Below are 21,123 nucleotides of genomic sequence, written 5' to 3' on the forward strand. Positions count from 1 at the left end.
CTTCGCAGGAAAGGATGAACAATTTGCATCCGTGGATTTGAGAAGAGTAAATTCCATCCGGGTTTATGTAGCAAGTTGCTATTTCTGTGGATATGACAGTGTGGCTCATATTTGCGGAGCTATTACAGCCGTGGGTTTTCTCATATCACATTTGGAAAGTGCTGTGTTGCCGGACATCAATGCACCATGTTTTGTGTGGGTCAAATAATGGAATGTGGATTTCTGTTGTTCAAAATATTATCAAATCAAGAGAAACATATCAAATTCATCACACAGGATGATTGCAAATCATAACAACAATCAGAACATAAAATCAAATGATTTGATAAGCAACAAGGACATCATAGTTTGTCATGGCTCACCAATCAACTTATGATTGGTTTCACATAACCCACACCAATTGCTTTGCGGCAAGACCTCACATAACTCTAATTGTCCATTCTGCTAATGAAACTCCCATAACCCTCTTCAATCAAGTTAGGAACTCAACATCTTGACTGTTTTTGCGATTTTTTTATTGATTCAGTGAGTTTTGATTTCAATGTGGCGCTTTGATGCTGCAAAGGAAACTTAAGTCTCTACCTTATGTTGTATCTTCTTGTAGAAATGTCTCCGCCAACCAAGCTGCCACTACCACTCAAAGCCTTATCCGCAATAAGCACCAGCTCTGCTAACCGGGCTAGAATGGTCACCAACACTGTGAATTTAGTTAGCCACCTCCTCAATCAACCACCTCCTAATGGGCCATGCAAAGGTGGAGGATCACTTCCGGGCAAAGCACCCAATGTTGACCGAGGTCATATCAAGGCTCACAAACATATTTGGGCCAACCACTTTGCCAATCCGCCCAAATAGAATGAACAGCTCTTTTGTTGATGTTTCTGCATGGGACACAACCTGTTAAGTTAGGATGAGCTAGCATACAAGACTGTTATAACCATGTGAGAAAAAGTATGGAACATGATCTAGTGGAGCATTAAGTGAATTCCAGTGTTCTTTGTTTACAATAATCTTTTGATCATATCTAGCTTACAATTCCTTTTCTGTATCTATTTACCTTTGTCAACTTGTTGGTAAGTGTTTCATCTTGCTATGGTTCAATGGTTTGATTCTGAAGATGAGTTCACAGCTTAATGAATATTCTGTTACTTCAAGTTTTTTTTTCATTTCATTTGTTATGAGTTTCTGAAAGTATAACTCATATTGAAGCATGTGATACTACACAGTGGTTGGGGGCCAGGGTACATGTATATATACAAGGACTCCTCTACCATTTCAAGCCTATATATAACAATATATAGGCTTCAACTGGCTTCACATGACTCAAAGTTTTAGGAATTGGATATGAAATTCATCATGGAGTTGATTCTATAAAGGCTTGCATCTCTATCCATTTACCTTGAGTATCAATTCAAGTTTGTTGGTTCAAGTCTCTTTTGGTGGGCCAGCCTTGAAGATCTAAATCAGAGGTCACAGTGACCTAGGGGTTGAGTGACAATCCAGATTTTTTGATTGTGGACTCTTCTGCTCGACTCTCTCAGCAGGCTAAACACTTATGATTGTGATGAACTATTGGAACAGACTTGTATATCCAGATCCTTAAATGTTTGCCTTTTTGAGAACAATAACAATACAATTGTAGGAGTTTCCTGTTGTGGTTAAGATTTATGTGTTTCGATTTGAAGCTGTGAAGCGTGGTATAAGTAATGCTCGGAAATCAGTATGACACAGTCCTCGTTAGTATATCGGCTAGTATGGCCGCCTTTCATGCTCGAAGTGCGCGGTAGAGACGGGTTCGATTCCCGTACGGGGAAGACGCTTTTTGCGCCCTACAGCCAATGCTTTTTGCGGCCTACAGCCAATGCTTGTTGGTGAGTAATCGAAGCCAAAGACCGGTTCAGGAACTTTGAAATCCACGTGATCCTACATTTCTTGACTTGATGAGGAGCCAAAATGGCTTCTGAAAATTAATTTTTTAGAACAATAGAAGGACAGCCATGTTCAGGTAGGTGTGGAAAACAGTGCACATTTGCCTGTCTCACTCAGTTGGAATAACTTGGATCCACAGGGTTTGTCCATTCCCAACCAGAATGTGGGATGTTATAATTTTCTGTACAAGTAAAATCAGCTTACTCATGACACTTAAGTATGAGTGTTGAGCACAGAATATATTTCCCATATCTTACTAACTGGTCAGAAATGTATGGTTTTACTACTACTAGTTATGAAATCTGAATGATAATCATAAATGAATTAACTGGTGTTTTGTAAGAGATTGACACATGATCATTATTGGAGCCTGAGGATCATCTCCCTTTCAAGTTCCCATCTTGCTCCACTTCATGAACCCAAAAAACGCAAAAAAAAAAGTATTTTGCCCAGCAAACCACTTTCAAAAAAGAAATCCAACCATCATTAAAACAGCTATATTAGTAATCAGAATGCATTTTCCTGGTTCTGAAACCCATTCCGATTTTTTTATTTTTTTTCCTTCAAATTCCAAAATTCCAAAAAAAATAAAATAAACCATTCACATATTAAAAAGAAAAAAATAATTCAAAATTCAAAATTCAAAAAAAAAGATTTTCTATATCCTATATATATGTATATACTGTTTTTTTTCATCTTCAACTAAACCTTCCTCCATTCAAACCCATTCAAAACATTTCAACAAAGAAAACAAAAAAAAAGACTGATATAAAACCAAAAAAAAAAGAAAACGGATAAAACCAAAAAAAGATCAACAAAAAAAAACAATACAAAAAGAAAAACTTCATGTGTTTAATAAAGAGATCAAAAGATATAGATATCAAAGTAAAAAAAAAAGATGTCTCAACATGTTAAAAAATGATTGTAAAAAAAAAGACAGGAATCCAAAAAAGAGCATGTGTGATGACTTTAAATAAATGGAGAAGAAAAGAAAAAAAAAAGAAAATTTCCTTCCTTTCAAAGTTCTAGGTATATATATACTTATCAAATTTAACTTGACTTTCAAAAAAACGAGCAAACCAAAATAAGCAACCCAAAAAAAACCCATTCAATCATCCAAACAAAAAAAATTCCTAACCTTAAACTTAAACAAGAATGATTTAAGATTCAGATCCCAAGCGCATCAACTCTCAAGTTCCCCAATCCCATCTTCCACAAACTGTAAAGCCGTGATGCCATCCCTCATCAACCCTTCATCATCATCCAAACCAACACTGATCTCTTCATCTTCAAGTCCTCCATTCAAATCCCCCAATCCTCCAAACTCATCATCATTCAACGTTCCGAATCCGATATTAAAGGGGATCCCTTCCAGGACCGATCCATAGCCACTCCTAATCGAAATAGACGTCGAGACGACCGAAGCTCTTATATCGGATCCTTCAGCTGTTCCAGCCCCTCCTCCTCCTCCGAGAAACGGTCGACTAGGTTCTCTTAATGAGTTTCGATCAATTACTCTTTCTTGATTGATCAATGAACTTAATGAGATCCTACTCAAAGGAGCTTGTAAAACTGATAATCTAGGTGTACCAGTCCCTCGATGGGTCAAAGATGACAAATCATCCGGTATCATCCTTGCTGTACTCACAATCGCCGGTCCTTCATCCATAAAACTTTCTTCTCCAATACTACTGGTAGCCATCGAAGACCGTGAAACGATCGATGGTGAACTCATAAATCGACTGTTCACCCTTGGAGTAATAATGCTAGATGGTACTCTTGATTGTTGATTCTCTTGGGTATTCATAACAAGACCTTCAACTATGATCTCAGTGTTAGGTTGATTGTCTATGATGGCTCTTTGATGAGTGAGATTGAGACTATTCGAGTTGATCTGTGATTGGCCTACAACAGCGAGAGTGGAGTGAGTACGATCCAGGGTATGGTCTGAACGGACAGAGAGACTACTACCATGACCATCATCGGCAATGGTCACAGTGCTTGCATTACTGTAAATGCTCGGTGTCTCATGACTGAGAGTAGAATGATTCATCTCAGGGTGCGTCAGAAGTGAGTTCCACTCGGGAGACATTTTCTCTTGACTGTTCTTAGATGAGACGAGGTCTTGAACCGCAGCCGAATCTGCAAACGGATCACCAGAAGATGATGATAGAGATGGAGAGGTTTGAGGATTTGATTGGGATTGGGATTGGTTCTGATCCTGATTTTGATCCATGATAACTGAATTGAGTGAAGCCTGAGGTTGCAAGGCACGCCTGGTGATAGGGGGAGAATTGGCAAGTGTCATGAGTGACTCTTTAGGACTGTCGATCGGTGATAAAGTTTGTGTGGGCACATTAGAAGGAAGAGGTGGTTGTTGATGATGTGACGCTGTACTGGCACTTCGGTTGAGTCTGACTACACGTGCCTTCTCTTGACCTCGAAGTGCGACTCGTTGGACTGCTGCTTGTCGACCTGATGCGGTTCGGACCAAAGTGACTGGAGTAACAATCATAGCCGGATCAAGGATACTACTGAGACGACTGTCATGTGAGGTAGCTTCGGAAACATTCGACATTGGCCTAAGTTGGTTTTGATGGAATGAATGATGACTCGAATCAAGTGAAAGACGAGATCCAATGGGCATTCCATCTGTTGAGCCATAATTCGGACGAGACAGAGCAGGCGAGGCAAGATTTGGCATAGGTGGAGGTTGACTCCAACGTCCAACACTGGCAGCCGTAGTGGAAGCAACAGAATGTCGAGTGAAGGTGGTATCGGCTGAGAATCTACTACTAACCAATCCTAATTCAGGTACAAGTGAGGATGTTTGGCTATCTTTACGAGCCAGATGAGACGGTTGTGATGTACTTCCAGATTGAGAAGCAGCTGTCGGTAAACAGAGATCGAGACCAGGTGCACGAGGAGGACGGATAGGTCTCAAGTGAGTCCCGTTACTACTTGGAGCTGGATGAGATAGACCAGGGGTTTGATGGGTCAGGAAAGACGATTTTGATGCAGAAGCAGCCGAAGGAGAATGATGAGGTGATCTTTGATGGTCAGATGGATCGATCAAGATTAAATTAGACGATTTCCTCCTGAGAGCTGGATCTAAGGCTGAACCGGGTGTCGAAGGAGAGAGAACGCCAGGAGAAGTATTACCAAGCCCATCACGATCTTCTACATCTTGAATCGAAAGTGATTTTGAGTTTTGAGGGATATATGCATTGACAGGAACAGATGAAGTTGAAAGGAAGTTTGAATTAAGACCAAAGAGATTAGATTCGTTACCCATTAAAGGACTGTTGACATTAGCGATTGGTGGAAGTTGACGATGAGCCGAGGTGGTAGAATTCCGATCTGAGAATGGATCGTCTGCCATCAAGTGATGATTAAGAAAAGTTCAGGATGATGAACAAAGCAAAGAAAGAACAGCAGCAGTTTGATTAGCTTTCTTAGGGTTGAAGTGAGATGAAAATAAAGACTGACCTTGAATGATAAGAGGAGAGTTTTGATGATGATTGCTAATATTAAGACTAAGTGAATCTAGTCGGTTTGAATCAGATTGAAGATGATCCGAAGGAATAATGTTCATGAGATGATTAGAATTCCGTTGATTAAGGATGGCTTCACTAATCCTCCTAGCAGAAGCAGAAGCGGTTTTTTGATGAGCTAGAGTAGGTTGAAGATTTGAAGGTGAAGTTGTTTGATTGATTTGATTTGGATTGAATGATTTTGATTTGCGATCGATAGCTGTAGATGTAGTAGTATAAAGAGGTCTTTGATGAGATTTCCGACGAGAAGAAGCAGGAGAAGAAGAACTGAATCGATTAGATAAGAATCGATTCAAGAGACCACGTTTATAAAGAAACCAAATCAAACCGATTAAAGCTAATGAACCTAATACACCACCTAATGAAGCACCAATGATTGAAGCTAATGAAGCAGTAGAAGAAGGACTATGAGAAGTACCTGAATCGATACAAATGTTACGAGGACAATTGAAGCAATCTCTTGAAGTTTGTACACAAGTTTGAGTTGATTTGCAATCACATGGTGAAGGTGGAGTATTACATGAGACACAGTTCGACATAATGATGATGATGAAAATGAAGATTATGAAAAATAAAAATCAGAAAAAGATGAAGATTTGAAATCAATTCAAGAGTCTAAGTTGATAAGTTGATAAACGAAAGTGAAGTGTAAACTGAAATCGAATTGGAATCTTAAATCGAAATGGTGATTGAATGATGAATGATGAAATGATAGTTGCTTGATAAGTTGAAGTGAATGTGAATGTGAATGATAAGTTAGTAATAGTAGTAGTGTGAGTGTGATTGCTGTGAGTGTGAGTGTGAGTGTGGTTGATTGATGATATCTTTCTTTGAAGTGAGTAAGTAAACTTGTTGTTGTTGAACTGTTGGATAAGCTTGGCTTGGCTTGAATGGTTCGAACTTCAAATCTTAGAATGTGAATCATTAAAAAATTAAAATTAAACTTTCAAATTTCAAATTCAAATCAAACAACTTAAACTTAAACCTTCAATTTATCTCACTTAAGCTCTAAATTCACTTGATCTCTCATCTCATAAATTCTTTATCGATTTGGTGATTTTTTTCAATCAGGTTGTATCCATCTCTCAAACTACCTTTCTTTATATCTCAGGTTGATGATTCCAAATGACTCTCTCGAGATGGTGGCTCCTCGGTTGGCATGTATTAGGGAAACATATCCTTAGCAGGCAGAGGCGGACACACCCACCGCAGTAGCTGAAGCTTCAAGTTCTAATATGTGTAGGTTCAACAATAAATATGAATATTATCATAATGAGACTGTGCTTATATACATATACCATTCTTAGATTACGTGTTTTTATTATGACAATCCATTATATATTTGCCTACAACAACCTTTGAATCTCAGTGGAGTGAGTAACAGCTCAAAGTATCAACATTGCCATTGGGCCTTGGTTGGGGGACTATGGAAGATATCATTTTACGACTCAACTTAAGGCAGCTACCAAATCATCTTTGCTGAAGCAATGATCTCTCAAGGGCCTCATCCAAACATTGTGTAAAGCTGTCAGTATTCTTTTGATTTTGCTATAGATATCTAGGACAAGTGTGTTCTCAAGAAGTTTGTGGCTTCCAAAATCCAAGACAAAAAGCTGAAGGCATTGACACCTAACTTTATACATTACAGGATAAAACTTTAAAATTGTATGTGTTTCACTACATGGAATTTGTTTCATACTTGTTCTTGTAACAACAAATAAGTTTCAACTTTTTATCTTTGGATTTTGGAGAAACAAACACTATGTACCAGCACAAAGTAATCTTCTTGCAGAAAAAATTGATTAGATTTTATTGATGCATATCATAATCAAAAATTCAAATTTAAGTTAGAATAATGCTAATTTATTGCATTTTCAATCATTTGTTACTCTATGTAAATGCCATCATTTTTTTGCTTTTTCCATAGGAAAGTTACTTTAGGCTGGTAGTGAAACTTCTTAGGCATGCATGTATGTATCTGTCTGCAAACACAACCAATAGAGTTGAATTACTACAAGTTTTCCAGAGGTGTATTGTGTGTGTCTCAGCCCATACTATTCCTCTTTTCTCAGAGACTTTCAGATAGTCCTTCCTTCCAGCCTTTAGTTTGAACTGTGCACACTTGGCACAGTGTAAGGACTTCTTATGTCCTCACTGAAGGACGTAGAGAAGGAAGGGGCACGTTGGGACTCGACACCACGATAGTGGTGGAAATGGTTTCTAGAACCAAAGTACACGAATTTGCTTTACAAACTGACTCCAAGGAGACAATGACAAAAGGTCAGTCAAAGAACCTTAAGGTACAAGAAAGATGATAATAGATGAAAAGAGAAAATGTATATAAGCGTACCTGACTCCAAGGAGACAATGACAAAAGGTCAGTCAAAGAACCTTAAGGAGTCAGGATGAAAACGGTGTTGAGAAAGAGAGATATAGAGAGTTAAGTCCTAAGTCTAAGGTATGTTAAGTAAGGTAGTAGACTTCTGTAATATCGAGTGACATGAGATGTTACACACAGATCAAGATACCATTTCCAAAACATGTTGCTGGGTTGCCTACCCAGCTTCCACACAGCCAACAAAGATGCCTTGGATTGAAAAATCTGAGGTATCACCAGACTCAAATCCTCGGACAAGACCTGTCCAAGGGTTTCCATTCAAAGATGCCTCAGATTTTTCAATCTGAGGCATCTATGTTGGTGGTGCCATCTGTGGCCTCAATGTCTGGGCTGAACTGTCTGGCTTCAAAGGCTTCAAAGGCTTCCAAGTTCCAGGACACATTTCCACCCCATCAAATCTGCCCTTATGGCAGCAGGAAGTGCCTGTTTTTCTGACAAGACCTTCCACTCCTTTTTCCATTGGTATAAAGGTGGTAAATAGCAATGGAGGTTGGGTGCTATGTCAGTAGTATGGACTAATTGTCCCAAAAACTTCTCTGTCTCCTTAAAGTTGAAGGACTCCTTTGGATTTAGGAAACGATTTTCATCTCCTTCATCTTCTCAGAAAAAAGTTTCACTGTCCCCTTGGGTGTATTCAATATAAATCCAATATAGTTCTGTTTGTCACTGGATTTGTGGAATTTCTTGATGTTTGACACTACACCAATTAAGTCACTGAGTGAAACTTTGTCTGCTTTAGTTTTCTGGGTTGTGACATCTTTAATCAGCAGATCATTGTCCACCCAACAACACATAGCTTCTAAGTCAAAAAGGACTACAGCTATCTTTTTTCATAGATCAGCCGGACAACTAAAGACACCACACCCTGTGACACCTTGGAACTGGACACAAGAGTCCAATCACAAGTTATTGTCAAGATACATAATGAAGAGGTATCACCATTGGTCAGGATGGGTTGGGATTTGGTGGTAAGCCATTTCTCAGTCAAAGATAACAAGAAAATATTGTCCCTTCTCATTATGAAAGAATTGTACAAAGACCTTAATTGTCACAGTCAGTATCAACCTCTTTTTTATTTACGAAACTATTCACAGATGGTGTGAGGGAGGAGTTCTGGGGGAATGACATGTTGTTTATGATTATGATCTTAAAGGAGCCATATCTGTTGATGACACCTCCTACAGGAATAGATCAAAAGAAAGTAATCTTTTGGAATACTTCTTTGTGAGTAGATGGACCAAATGCCCTCCCTTCATGGTGCTCCCTAGCTATAATGTGCTCTTGATTTTCTTGATTGCAGTGTGAATGGACTGGTGATTCTCAGGTGAGCTACCTCTGGTATCCTAAGGTATGGATCAAAATCCCCTGATGCAAACCCTTGATCAAGCCAGTGATCACCTCTTCAGCCTCCTGACTAAGAGTAAGACTGCATTCTGCCTCCATTGCTGACCATTCTGATATTTTCATAACACAAGTAACCACCTCACTAGGCAACCAACTGTCAAACAATGCTCCCGAGTTTACATAAAGTTTCAATTAAAGAGTGTTGACTAAGATGGCTGCCTCCAAATCAACAGCTGGAGTAGCAGATGTGTCTTCTAACTTTTCTTTGCTCACAGCTGGGTTGTCATCCACCACTATTCTGGTTTGTTTCTCTTTACTTTGTGTGGCACTAGCAAAGGGTGCAAAGGTCAAGTTTAGATACTGATTCAAGAAGGTGTGGTTTGCATTTCTGCCCCGCTAAATAAGCGCAAAGAAAATAGAGAGACACAATTGGGGTCACTCATATGGGACCTGTTTATGTGTATATGATCAACATGGATTTGGAATAGAACACGGGATCTTGAGAGAAACAAAGACATGAGGAAATAGTGGCCTTGAAGGAGACATGGAATAAACCAGGACTATGACAAACAAAACCCTAAGATCGCCCTTTTGAAGTGTGAGTGATGGGAAAAGGTAACAATTCGAAGTGCATAACCAAAATTTCAGATTGTAATGGCTCACTTTGCCTCTCTAGAAGGTCAGGCTTTGTCTCTGTCATCAGCTTGACAATCATCATGTTGGGCATCTCTCAGCCAAGTACATATCACCATTCCCATTGAATCAGCTATGATGTTGGGCCCGGGGGCTTTGATTCCTACAGTTTTCGCTTCAATTTCAACTCACTTTTGAACTCTGAACCGGTGATTGTGGAACTCGGCTTTGTGATCTTCACCATGGGTGGGGAAATGAAGCCACCAGGACCATCATAGACAGGTTATATAATATCATAGTGAAGGAATTTTGCTGTGAAAAGCTTTGTGTCAGAAGTCAACGCGCTCCCAGCCTGACTGATCATTTTATCAGTTCCTTGTGAGTTTGAACGCGGTTTACCAAAGGAAGTAGGTGGGCTGGATTTACAAGAGTTCGTGAAATTCAAAAGACCTTCACATTTGTTTTATTCTATCATCTTCTTTGAAGATCTTTATGACGTTTGGTAAAGAACTTGGAACGGGTTTCAAGAAAACATCTGTTGTTGTAAATATTCCGTTCATGGCTTTTTACAATTGCCTCTTTGCCATGATATTGCTCAGCGGATGTAATGTGAAGTATGATTTGTTGAGGGTTCTAGCCATCAAAAAATCTTACTGACAACTTGCTCGTTCAGTTGATACTCCTTATTCCTATTCAATGTGTCGGCTACCTCTTTCGCGAACGAAGAGATTGCAACGGTGAGGAAGATTCCACATAGATAGGCGAAAAAGACTATGAGTGATGCTCCTTGACAGGGGTGTTCGCTTTTTGCAGCAGAAGTGTATGAAAAGTCAGGAGAAGAGAGGAAGTGAAATTGATAAAGTACAATATGAAGATGTCCGATTGATGTGAACCTCTTCACTTGTATGATACGATACATAAATGCTGATAAGATGACTTGAGTCATGCATGTCAATCAATTCAAGTGCACTCATAATCAAAACCAAGCTTCATCAGTTGAGTTCTTACTTCGATCGTATGTACTTTTTGATGAGTCGGATGTCGACAGTCGAACAAAGAAAAAAGGAGAACCAGATGATACAGTTTCAGTTCCAATCGATTTCGAAAATTTTCAACCATGATAAAAATCTGCAAACCGACCTGGGAACTGAAGCTCTCATATCACCATCATACCTTCAAATGAAGATTTGACTTTTAACTTCTGACGACCGAAGCTAAAATCCCTACTTGAAGAATCATGAATTCAAATCAAAACGAAGATAAACAGGATGGATTCAATCAAGCTAAAGCAAATATCTTCGTTCCATCAATACCTATTCCAGCCGAAACGATTTCAATCAACGGTCCAGATTTTAATCATGGATTAGACTTAAATCAATTACTGGAATCTTATCAAAAAGTTGGATTTCAAGCTACAAGTTTACATCAATCAATCGAAATCATCAACAAAATGGTAAGTCTTTAAAAAACATTTAACTCAAAAATCAAAAAATATCAAAAAAAAGGTTCAATATCCAACTAATCTTTGATACAATCTTCTTTTTAGCGTCAATGGAGATTATCAGATGACGATCCAAGCATAACTCGAGATTCACCTGAAGACGAAAAAACCAAAATCTTCCTAGGTTTCACCTCGAATTTAATTTCATCAGGTTTACGAGAAATCATCAAATTCTTAACCGAACATTCTTACATCTCAGTGATCGTCACCACAGCAGGAGGTATAGAAGAAGACATTATTAAATGTTTAGGTTCGACTTATTTATCTTCATTTGATCAAAACTCAGGTTCAGCTTTACGTAAATCAGGTTTAAATCGAATAGGTAATTTAATCGTACCTAATGAGAATTATTGTAAATTTGAAGATTGGGTGATACCTATTTTAAATCGAATGAGAGAAGAACAAATTCAAGATAAAATTAATTGGACTCCTTCTAAAGTGATTGAAAGACTTGGGATTGAAATTAATGATCCGACTTCAGTACTCTATTGGGCTGCTAAAAATAAAATTCCTGTGTTTTGTCCTGCTTTAACTGATGGATGTAAGTTACAAGTTTTTTTCGTTTGATTAAACATTGAAATTATAAGGAAAATATTAAACTGATGGATGTTTTTTTCGATTCTTTAGCTTTTGGTGATATGTTATGTTTTCATTCGATTAAAATGGATCCTGATCCAATCAGAATTGATATAGTAGAAGATATCAGATCCATTAATGAGTTAGGTAGATCAGCTAAAAAAGCCGGTATGATCATCTTGGGTGGTGGTGTCTGTAAACATCAAATTGCTAATGCAATGTTATATGTAAGTCAGTTTGACCTTTTCTGAATTCTTGTCCCTAGTCGTTAACTTTTTTTGGTTTATTATTATGGTCCTTTTGAGGATGGGTAGAGAAATGGAGCGGAATATGCTGTGTATGTTAACACTGGTCAAGAATTCGATGGATCTGATTCTGGTGCTAGACCCGATGAAGCAATCAGTTGGGGAAAGATTAAAATGGATTCAGAGAGTGTTAAAGTTAGTCATCTTTTATATATCAATTCATGTTCTTTGTAAATCGATCACCTAACTTTGATGTGTTTGGTTTCCTTAGGTCTTTGCTGATGCTACTTTAGTCTTTCCTTTAATTGTTGCTGCTACATGGGGAAAAGATCATGTAAAAAATCAAGAATTGAAAAAAATGAAGGATTCTAATGATACCGAAGCTGATGTAAAACAAAATACAAAGTAATTGATTTTTATAAATTCAAGTGGAATAGGATATTTGAATGATGAGCCTTTGGATTTTCTTTGAATTTTCAAGCTCTTTGTTTTTTTGCTAGTCTGGTTTTGAACTTGGTTTACCAATCAAAGTTGAGGACGTTTGATCTTGATTGAAGAGTTCTATCACACTATATCATCTTTTCCCTCGAAGTACTGACTTCTTATGAGTGAAAATCTTCATTAGTATCTCAGTATCATAAGGGATCATCTTGCCTCCATTTGAAGATGTTTGCAGTGAGACATTTTTTGCAAGATGTGCATTGCAGATGAGCACATGTTTTTGTGCTATGATCCCAAAGTTACTGAAGGATATATTGAACCTTTGACATGTGACCAGTCTTATTGAGCACTTCTTCAAGAATCAACAAATGTATCTAGGATCCTTTTAACCTATGTGTGTGAAACAAATATGATCCCAAAGATGCATAGGCAATGAAAAATATCATCCATTCATAGTGTGTGATATACATATTGTATATTGAGATTGGAACAAAAACTTCAACATCCAAAGCCCAATGAGGTAAAGAACACATAACATATGAGGGGTGTCTGATCACTTTACAGAACTTGAAACTCTTGTTAGATTGTTACAACTTTCACAAGATTCAGTCACACCCAAATTTTATCACAGGGTAAGTCATATGTATTTGGATGTGATAGATTCAAACAGAAATCATAATTTGCAAGCTTTGTGATTAACATTTTCTGGATTATCAAGGTTGAAAGTATTATAAGTAAGATACAAAGTTGAGAGATTGATTTCAGATTTTGGAGATGTGTCATGAGATTTATCAGAAGATGAAGTTTGAGAAAAAGGGTTCTTCTGTTCCTAATTCAAATAATCTGATCAACTTTAGGAAAACATATGTACTGGAAAAATAGTTATGCTTTGAGGAAAAATTGATCTTTCTTAATTTGAATTACTGTGGCTATGTGGTAAACATACATACAGAGCTCAATTATCAAAGGGTGCCACTGAGGGAGAACCAAAAGTGATGATATGCTGCACATAAAACTTTGGAAGTTTGTATAGAGTTGTGTGCCAAATGATCAGATGAGTTGGAATACTTCAAGGGTTGTGAAATGTTTTAGCCAACTAATTGTTATGTAGCTGCCAGTCTGTGGTCACACCTACCCCACAGCTCATGCATGTCACCCTATCTTGGAAAACCTTCTTCACAAATGATATGTGCAACATCTTGTACAGCGCCTGCTGCCCCCTTAGCAACCACACACCAGAACCAATAAATATGAAAAGATACATCCAATATTCTGAACATTGGCACAGCCTCCTACCAAGCACCAGGACCCCCCACCATGACACACCAATAATTAACATGCAAACATCTGTACATGTCAGTATTAATGAAATGAAACCAACAATCCACTTGGCAATAGCTATAAATCAGAGTGTGATAGTCTTTGATATATAGTCTTTTGTACCTTTGTATGATTCAAGATGTCACTAGTGTGAAATCCGCGCATCTGGTGAAGACATCCAGTTTACATCTTGGTGGTTGAGATGATGAGCTCTGAGTCAAAGAAAAGGTTCATTCTGTTGGATGAAAGCAACACTTCAGTTTTATGTTCCATGGTTTCCTCCTATGTATTCCAAAAAGATTGTGCAGTCTTCAAGCAAAATCATGGGAAGCTTCAATTATATGCTCTTCAAAAAAACACCAGCAACTTCAAGGAGTTTGGGATTGAAGACTCACACAAGTACCAGTGTTTTCAACGCCAGATTAGACTGGTGACATTTCCTTTGTGTGACTGCATGGGAATCCTGTCAGTTGTCTCTAAAAGGGGGGGCTACATACAAATCCAAGCGGCTAAGTGCACTACGCAAAAACTTTTTGCAACCCTATGAACAATGCCAAATGGGTGACAGCATCCAAAGGGGTGCGGAGGCAGAGAGCCTTGCTCTGATTCTGGGGGTCTATCTGGGTGCCAACTGCTAGTGGGTCCAGGCATTGTGGTAACAATTGTTTCAATTGTCTGATGCCATTTGGGTGCGCTAGGGTGTGGTGAACAGAGGAATGATGAGCTTCTCTATTTTTCTTGAAGATGGCTTTGACTAATTTTGTGGCTGGGTTTGAGTTGGAGAGTTCTAGTAGTTGAAGGATTGTGGTGTCTGTTGTAGCATCAAAATGTTCATGTGCTGGTGCTGAGTTGGTGTCATGGCGGAGAAAAGGGGCCGGATGCATTCAAAAGACACCTAGTGCAAATTGGTAGGCAATGTTGTCTATATGTGGTAGTATACTGGCTGGACATGTGGTTTTGCCATACGTGGGCCAGACTGCACACTTGTAGTCTACTCTTGAGTGTATTAAGGAAGAAGTCAGCTGGAGGCATGCCATTGTTTCAACAGAACCTGTCCTGGATAGGCATGACAGTTGATTAGCAACCTTGGTGCCTTTGGCTATTTGTGACAATTATGTGAGCTGAAAATCTAAGCTTTTGGTTGATTAGAAGCCCTAGCCAGTTGATGTGAGGTTGAGGGTTGAGCTGGATGTCCCCTAGTCGGAGGGATGGGGGTTTCTCTGGTGGTTTGTTGTGGGTGAGAATCATACATTGGCTTTATGACCGGTCAAAGTCTGCCCCGTGATGGCTGCCCCAAGCAAATCATCGGTCGGCAAGGGTTTGAAGTTGGTCCTTCACTTCCTGGAGTGTTGGTCTGGCCATACAAAGGCCCCATTGTTGATGAAGCCCAACAAGATGGTGTTGGGGACGTCGTTGGCCTGCTGGAGGAGAGGGGTATTGCAGAGTATTTATAGGACGGCCAAAAGGGGTGAGTGTAAGGGCTCTGGTCTAGGGTCTTGAGTTTCATGACTCAAGACGTTTTAAGTCTAGGTATTAAGAGTGACAAAAGTTACTATAATAATTCGATGAAGAAGAAACACAACTATACACAACTACAACAAATATATATACCTATAACTTTCTTAACAATCTATCCTAACTACCATTTTGCTTAACAACGATTTCTTCTACAACATCTTTCTTTTATTCCTAATTCTTGTATTTGATTATATGTCTTATTTCCAATTGTTTTGTTCTAAGTTATTTGAATATTTTATGTATTTGACTCTTATGTATTTTACATCATTACAATAATAATCGCCGTCTACCCTCACAACACTCCCAACGCCGCCTGATATCCCATCTGAAATCGAGAATCTAGAAGCGAGTCCGGACAGGGAAATTGCGGGTATTTAGCGTGAAAATTCAGAAGAAATAAATCTAAATCAGAAGAAATATCCGGTAACAATACCCAAGTGTCGTCTGAAACCGGACGACCCAGCCAACGTAACAAGTATTCTGGTGGCGCTTTCTTGCTCCTCTTCCTATAATCCAGGATACCCGAAACATGCCTCCAGTCATGCGTCTTTGCTACCAGAACGTTGTTTACTAGTACAGGATTAACGTCACGTCCTCCTACACTGGGAGGCACATAAGGTGAGATCAGAGATATGTTAAAAACTGGACGAAGTCGTGAATAAGTACTGCCCAGGTTAAGTTTTACCGCGTTCTTCCCTACCATCTGAATCACTGGGAACGGACCAATCTTTCGATAATCCAACTTGGACGACGGTCTTGACGTGGTAATATTCTGCCTAGAAAGCCACACCAAGTCGCCAGGAGAGTATTCTGCCGCTGGTTTTTGATGTTTGTTATATTGATCCGCCTGAGCCTGTTTGGCATGTTTCAGAGAGATAAGCAAATTTAACTGAGTTGCCTCCAAATGTTCTACAAAAGCATCTGCATGAGGAACTCGAGAAAATTCAGTAAAACTATTCGCGCGCGGATGGAAACCCTTCCATGAAAAAAAAGGAGTCAGATTCGTAGAGGAAGAAGTAGTGTTATTGAAACAGAATTCGGCCATTGGTAAAATGTCAACCCAATTGTCCTGTCTGTAACTGATAAAATGTCGCAAATAAGCTTCCAAAGTTTGATTTGTCCGCTCTGTCTGACCATTCGTTTGGGGATGGAAAGCCGTAGACGGAGCAGGAGTTATGCGTAATTGTCGCTGAACCGCTGTCCAAAAGGAAGAAACAAAAGTAGAACCCCGATCTGATATAATTTTATCAGGGTATCCATGGTATCTAAAAAACTGGGAAACAAACAAAGCTGCTAGTTGAGGAGCACTCATTGACTCCCTACAGGGAATAAAATGAGCACCTTTAGAAAAATAATCGGTGATGACTAAAATTGAGTCACAACCAGACGAAACAGGCAGTTTGACTATGAAGTCAATTCCTATAGTACTCCAAGGACGGTCCGGGATTGAAGAAGGAATAAGTTGACCCTGCTGATTCTGCGTCGAACGCTTAACACGTTGGCAGGAATCGCAGCTACGAACAAAATTTATAACATCCTGCCGCAATGACTTCCAACCAAAGGTCCGAGACACCGAGCTGATCATATGTGCCACCCCCAGATGCCCCATTGAAGCAGAATTATGAAAAGAAGAGAGAATACGTTGACGAAGAGGGAGAGGTACAAAAAGACGATCTCTAAACCACCACAGCCCCCCTCAATATGTAAAAAGGGGTGGAGGCGTAGATTTATCAAGCCCCTCATAATCGTTATACGATTTGATAAGTAGGTCCCAAGTTTCAACAGATGGAATAATAAATGATGTGTCAATGGAACATACAGACAAGCCTTCTTTCAACATATATGGCTTCAACAACGTCATCCGATTTGAATCTTGTGATACATATTCATAATCAGGACGTCGTGATAAGGGGTCTGCTGGGTTCATCTTTCCTGGCGTATGAAGTATCTGAAAATGAAACGCACTAAGATAAGAGGCCCAACGCGCCTGCCTGGGTGTCAGTTTTTGTGAGGTCATAAAATAGCAAAGATTGGCGTGGTCAGAAAATACCGTGACCGGTGTAGGTGTGCCCATCAACCAGGCACGCCATTCCTCAAACGACTCAACAATGATCCCTAATTCCTGGACATGCACCTGCCAGTTCCGTTCCGCAGGAGTCAGTTTTCGGGAAAAGAATGAGACAGGAAGAAGATTCCCTTCAGCGTCAGGTTGCGAAAGTATAGCAGCCATAGCAAACCCTGAACAGTCTACCTGCAGAGACCTAGGTCTTTCAAAGTCAAAATGAGATAACAAAGGTGCAACCGTAAACGCATGTAATAAAGACTGAAAAGCAGAAGAACACTCAGGTGAAGCCAATCCTGCCACTACGTCAATATTCTTCTGAGTCAAAGCGGTAAGAGGTGAAGCAATAGTGGAAAATCTGTGAATGAAACGACAATAGAAATTCGTGAAACCAAGAAATCGATATAACTGTTTAGAATTGATAGGATAAGGCCAGTCAGCAATAGTTTTTAACTTGTTAGGGTCCATTCTCAAACCACTTTTCGAAATGACAAAACCCAAAAATGTCACTTCAGCTTGATAGAAAAGGCATTTATCCAACGAAACATTCAACTGATTCAATTGCAACTTGCGCAAAACTTCCAACACATGCCTTTCATGATCTTGCCGAGACTTAGAGAAAATTAAAATATCATCGATGTAGACAAAACAAAAAATGCCCAAAAACTCTGATAAAATAGATTGAATAAACCGTTGAAAACACGCAGGACCATTTGCCAACCCGAATGGCATCACCAAACATTCAAATAGACCCCAAGGAGTTCTAAACGCTGTCTTCCACTCATCACCCTCCTTTATACGAATGAAATTGAAAGCAGTCTTCAAATCTAATTTAGTAAAATATGTACATCCTGAAACACGTGTTAATAGATCACCCAACAAAGGAATAGGAAACGAGTCACGAATAGTAATTGAATTGAGAGAACGATAATCCACACAAGGTCTGTCCTTCTTCCCCTGAACCTTGACAAAAAAAATAGGAGAAGCAGCCGGTGAAGAAGAATGTCTAATGTTACCCTTCGCCAATTGCCCATCAATCCAAGCTTTCAATTCCACCTCATCCGTTTTTGAAATCAAATAAGACCCGCCATAAGTTGGCACTGCTCCTTCCTTCAGCCTTATTTCCATATCAAAACCCGGCCAATGAGGAGGTAAATTACATGAACCCTGCGAGTTAAAAACATCAGCAAACTGACGAAATTCAGACGGTATAGAATGAATCGAGACGTTTGAAGAAGGATTAACAAGAGAAGAGGAAGACAAAAAAGAGGATGATAATGATGATGATTTACCAGTTAAAGAGGATAAACCTGATTCAACTGGGGCGTCTAAACGCAACGAAGGGCCGAAACCTCCAACCCAACCGTGATGACTTTGTAACCAATCCATCCCAAGAATGAGATCATAGCCACCTAAACCAGTAACGTCCAACACTACATCGGATTTAAACAGATGCTTTCCAGTATCTTCAATTGATAAACCCCCTTTCCAAAAATGAGTCACCGGGCCATCCTTGCTAGAAGACCCATCAAAAGTAACGCAATTTAAAGGAAATGGGCGAAGTGATAAGGGAAATTGGTGACGTTGAACAAACTTTTTATCCACAAAACTGCCGGAGGCTCCTGAATCCACCAAAGCTCTTGCCGTAAAAACCTTTCCATCTACAACAAGATCGACTGCCAAAATAAGCCTAGTATCCATAGTGGAGGAATTCTTGAAATGAATCGCCGAGACTGAAGTAGTCACATCATCTTTAATACCATCTTCAACTGGATCAAACATAGGCCGAGCATCTAAAAATTCGCCACCCGAACCATCCTGAGAATTATCGTAGTAGGTTGGCTGGTCGATATTTTGATATTCAGAGAACAAAGCCGAAACTTGCTGAACAGGGTCGGTCACACTTAGCGCCTTAGGCATCCCAAGAGCTGCTGGCAAACCTGGGTGTTGAAGAGGCAAAACTTGAGCGGGTACAGGTGCCAAAGCAGGACCAAATTGAAATTGTTGATAGTGCTGCAAGTGAGGTGGTAACTGATACGGTTGAACTGGTAAGTGATGAAAAGCCGCTGAGACATCAAGAACAGAATGTTGAAAAGAGAAAGGGGGACGTTTATCACGCGAATTATCACGAGGTCCATTAGGGGTTGAAAAGGCTGCAACCGTTGCATTCGGTCTGGCTTGATGACGCTGCATAAAAGCTTCAATTTCCTGAGTTGATCTCGGAGGTGGATTAGGACAAGCGCTTTTCCCATCAGGCGTCTTATGAGTTGAATCGTAAGCTTTTAAACAGCGATGACAAACAGTTCTTGCATGACAGAATTTGATAAAGAAACCAAAAGTAATACCGCTTGGTAAAGGAGGAAAAGGCCGCCGAGAGTTCACCGCATGGATATCGACATCCATTGCATTCGGATCACGAGGAACATGAACAACCGGAGGTGAAGACGCCGCACGCTGCATCGCATGAGACTGGCCAAAAGACGCATTGTTCGCGCTTACATGAATGACTTGTTCGGAAGCCATCAATGCTACTGCTTGACGTTCTTCAATAGTAGAGCATTTAAACCAGTCTGGATGTTTAAGAGCTCTATCCTTCACATCCGCCCGCAAACCTGAAGTGAATAAGTTCTTTAAGACGACATTTGAAATCTGAAGCTGAAAAGACATGGAATTGAATCTGGAAATGAATTGTCCGACCGGTAATTTGCCTTGCTTGAAAGACTGAAGTTCGAGAAATAAACGTTCTTCGGCGAATTTATCACCAAATTTTTCAAGAAATTGTTTAAAAAAATCCTTCAATGAGCAAAGGGGTTCAATAGTGAAGCGAGTAGGGGTGACGGAAAAATCATCTGAATCTAAAACACCATTCTCCTTATCATTCAATTTTAATAAACTCATCCACCAGTCGTGTGGTCCCGAAGCAATAGGAAAATGTTTCGCAACCCAAGTTATGCGTCTGTCATCGCTAACGAAACAGACCGCGTTGGCGAAAAGAGCATCTCGAACTGCACCAACAAAACCAGGTACTTTACGAGGGTCCAAACCATCAAAGATCACGCCAACAAGGACTGGAGGTTCGGGGGGAGGTAAAGGAGTCGGAGCCGCTTGCATCACAGGAATCGAGTGCTTGAAGGCTTTGAATTCTTCATCCAATGCATCGAGACATTGTTTCTGAATCCTAGCAAAACCTTCATCCAAACCGACATTAATCTTACTCTCCAAAGATTGCAATGAAAATTTATATTTAAACTCAGTTCTAATCACATTTAATACCTCGTTCTTCTCATGATTCATATTTTGTTTAAATTCTGATCTAATCACATTCAAAACATCATTCTTCGCATGAATTATACTATTCTCCAATAATTTTTCAATAGCAGCGGAGGCGGTACTGTTGCGAGCATCAATCATATTGTGGAATGCCTTATTGAAATCTTCGAAGCGAGGTTCCAAGTAACGTGAGACAAATTGTTGTTCAGATGATGATAAAATGTATAAAGGTACGACAGGTTTTGAGGTTTCAGGTTGTTGAGAAGTCATGACCAAAAAATTTAAGATAAATATCGATAGATAATAAAGAAAAACTTTAAGATGTTTAAAGA

At 39.5% G+C, this 21,123-nt stretch overlaps 3 protein-coding genes across 3 annotated transcripts; 1 reads left to right on the forward strand and 2 right to left on the reverse strand.

Moving 5' to 3' along the window:
- Nucleotides 1-2,524: 2,524 nt before the first annotated feature.
- Nucleotides 2,525-5,304, reverse strand: MELLADRAFT_77752 (uncharacterized protein; the record flags this gene model as incomplete). Its single annotated transcript, XM_007409804.1, has 2 exons — nucleotides 2,525-2,988; nucleotides 3,068-5,304. One exon carries the CDS (start codon nucleotides 5,222-5,224, stop codon nucleotides 3,113-3,115), a length of 2,112 nt encoding a protein of 703 aa, XP_007409866.1.
- A 5,791-nt stretch (nucleotides 5,305-11,095) lies between these two features.
- MELLADRAFT_35929 (uncharacterized protein) lies at nucleotides 11,096-12,589 on the forward strand (the record flags this gene model as incomplete). The annotated part of the gene is made up of 5 exons (XM_007409773.1): nucleotides 11,096-11,311; nucleotides 11,405-11,900; nucleotides 11,987-12,162; nucleotides 12,250-12,375; nucleotides 12,452-12,589. 5 exons carry the CDS (start codon nucleotides 11,096-11,098, stop codon nucleotides 12,587-12,589), a joined length of 1,152 nt encoding a protein of 383 aa, XP_007409835.1.
- Nucleotides 12,590-19,295: 6,706 nt separating this feature from the next.
- Nucleotides 19,296-20,815, reverse strand: MELLADRAFT_106409 (uncharacterized protein; the record flags this gene model as incomplete). The annotated part of the gene is made up of 3 exons (XM_007409803.1): nucleotides 19,296-19,314; nucleotides 19,392-20,176; nucleotides 20,585-20,815. The coding sequence occupies 3 exons, from the start codon at nucleotides 20,813-20,815 to the stop codon at nucleotides 19,296-19,298; spliced, it is 1,035 nt and encodes a 344-aa protein (XP_007409865.1).
- Nucleotides 20,816-21,123: the final 308 nt, after the last annotated feature.

This window comes from Melampsora larici-populina, assembly GCF_000204055.1.
Source record: "Melampsora larici-populina 98AG31 unplaced genomic scaffold MELLAscaffold_17, whole genome shotgun sequence".
Taxonomy (NCBI): domain Eukaryota; kingdom Fungi; phylum Basidiomycota; class Pucciniomycetes; order Pucciniales; family Melampsoraceae; genus Melampsora; species Melampsora laricis-populina.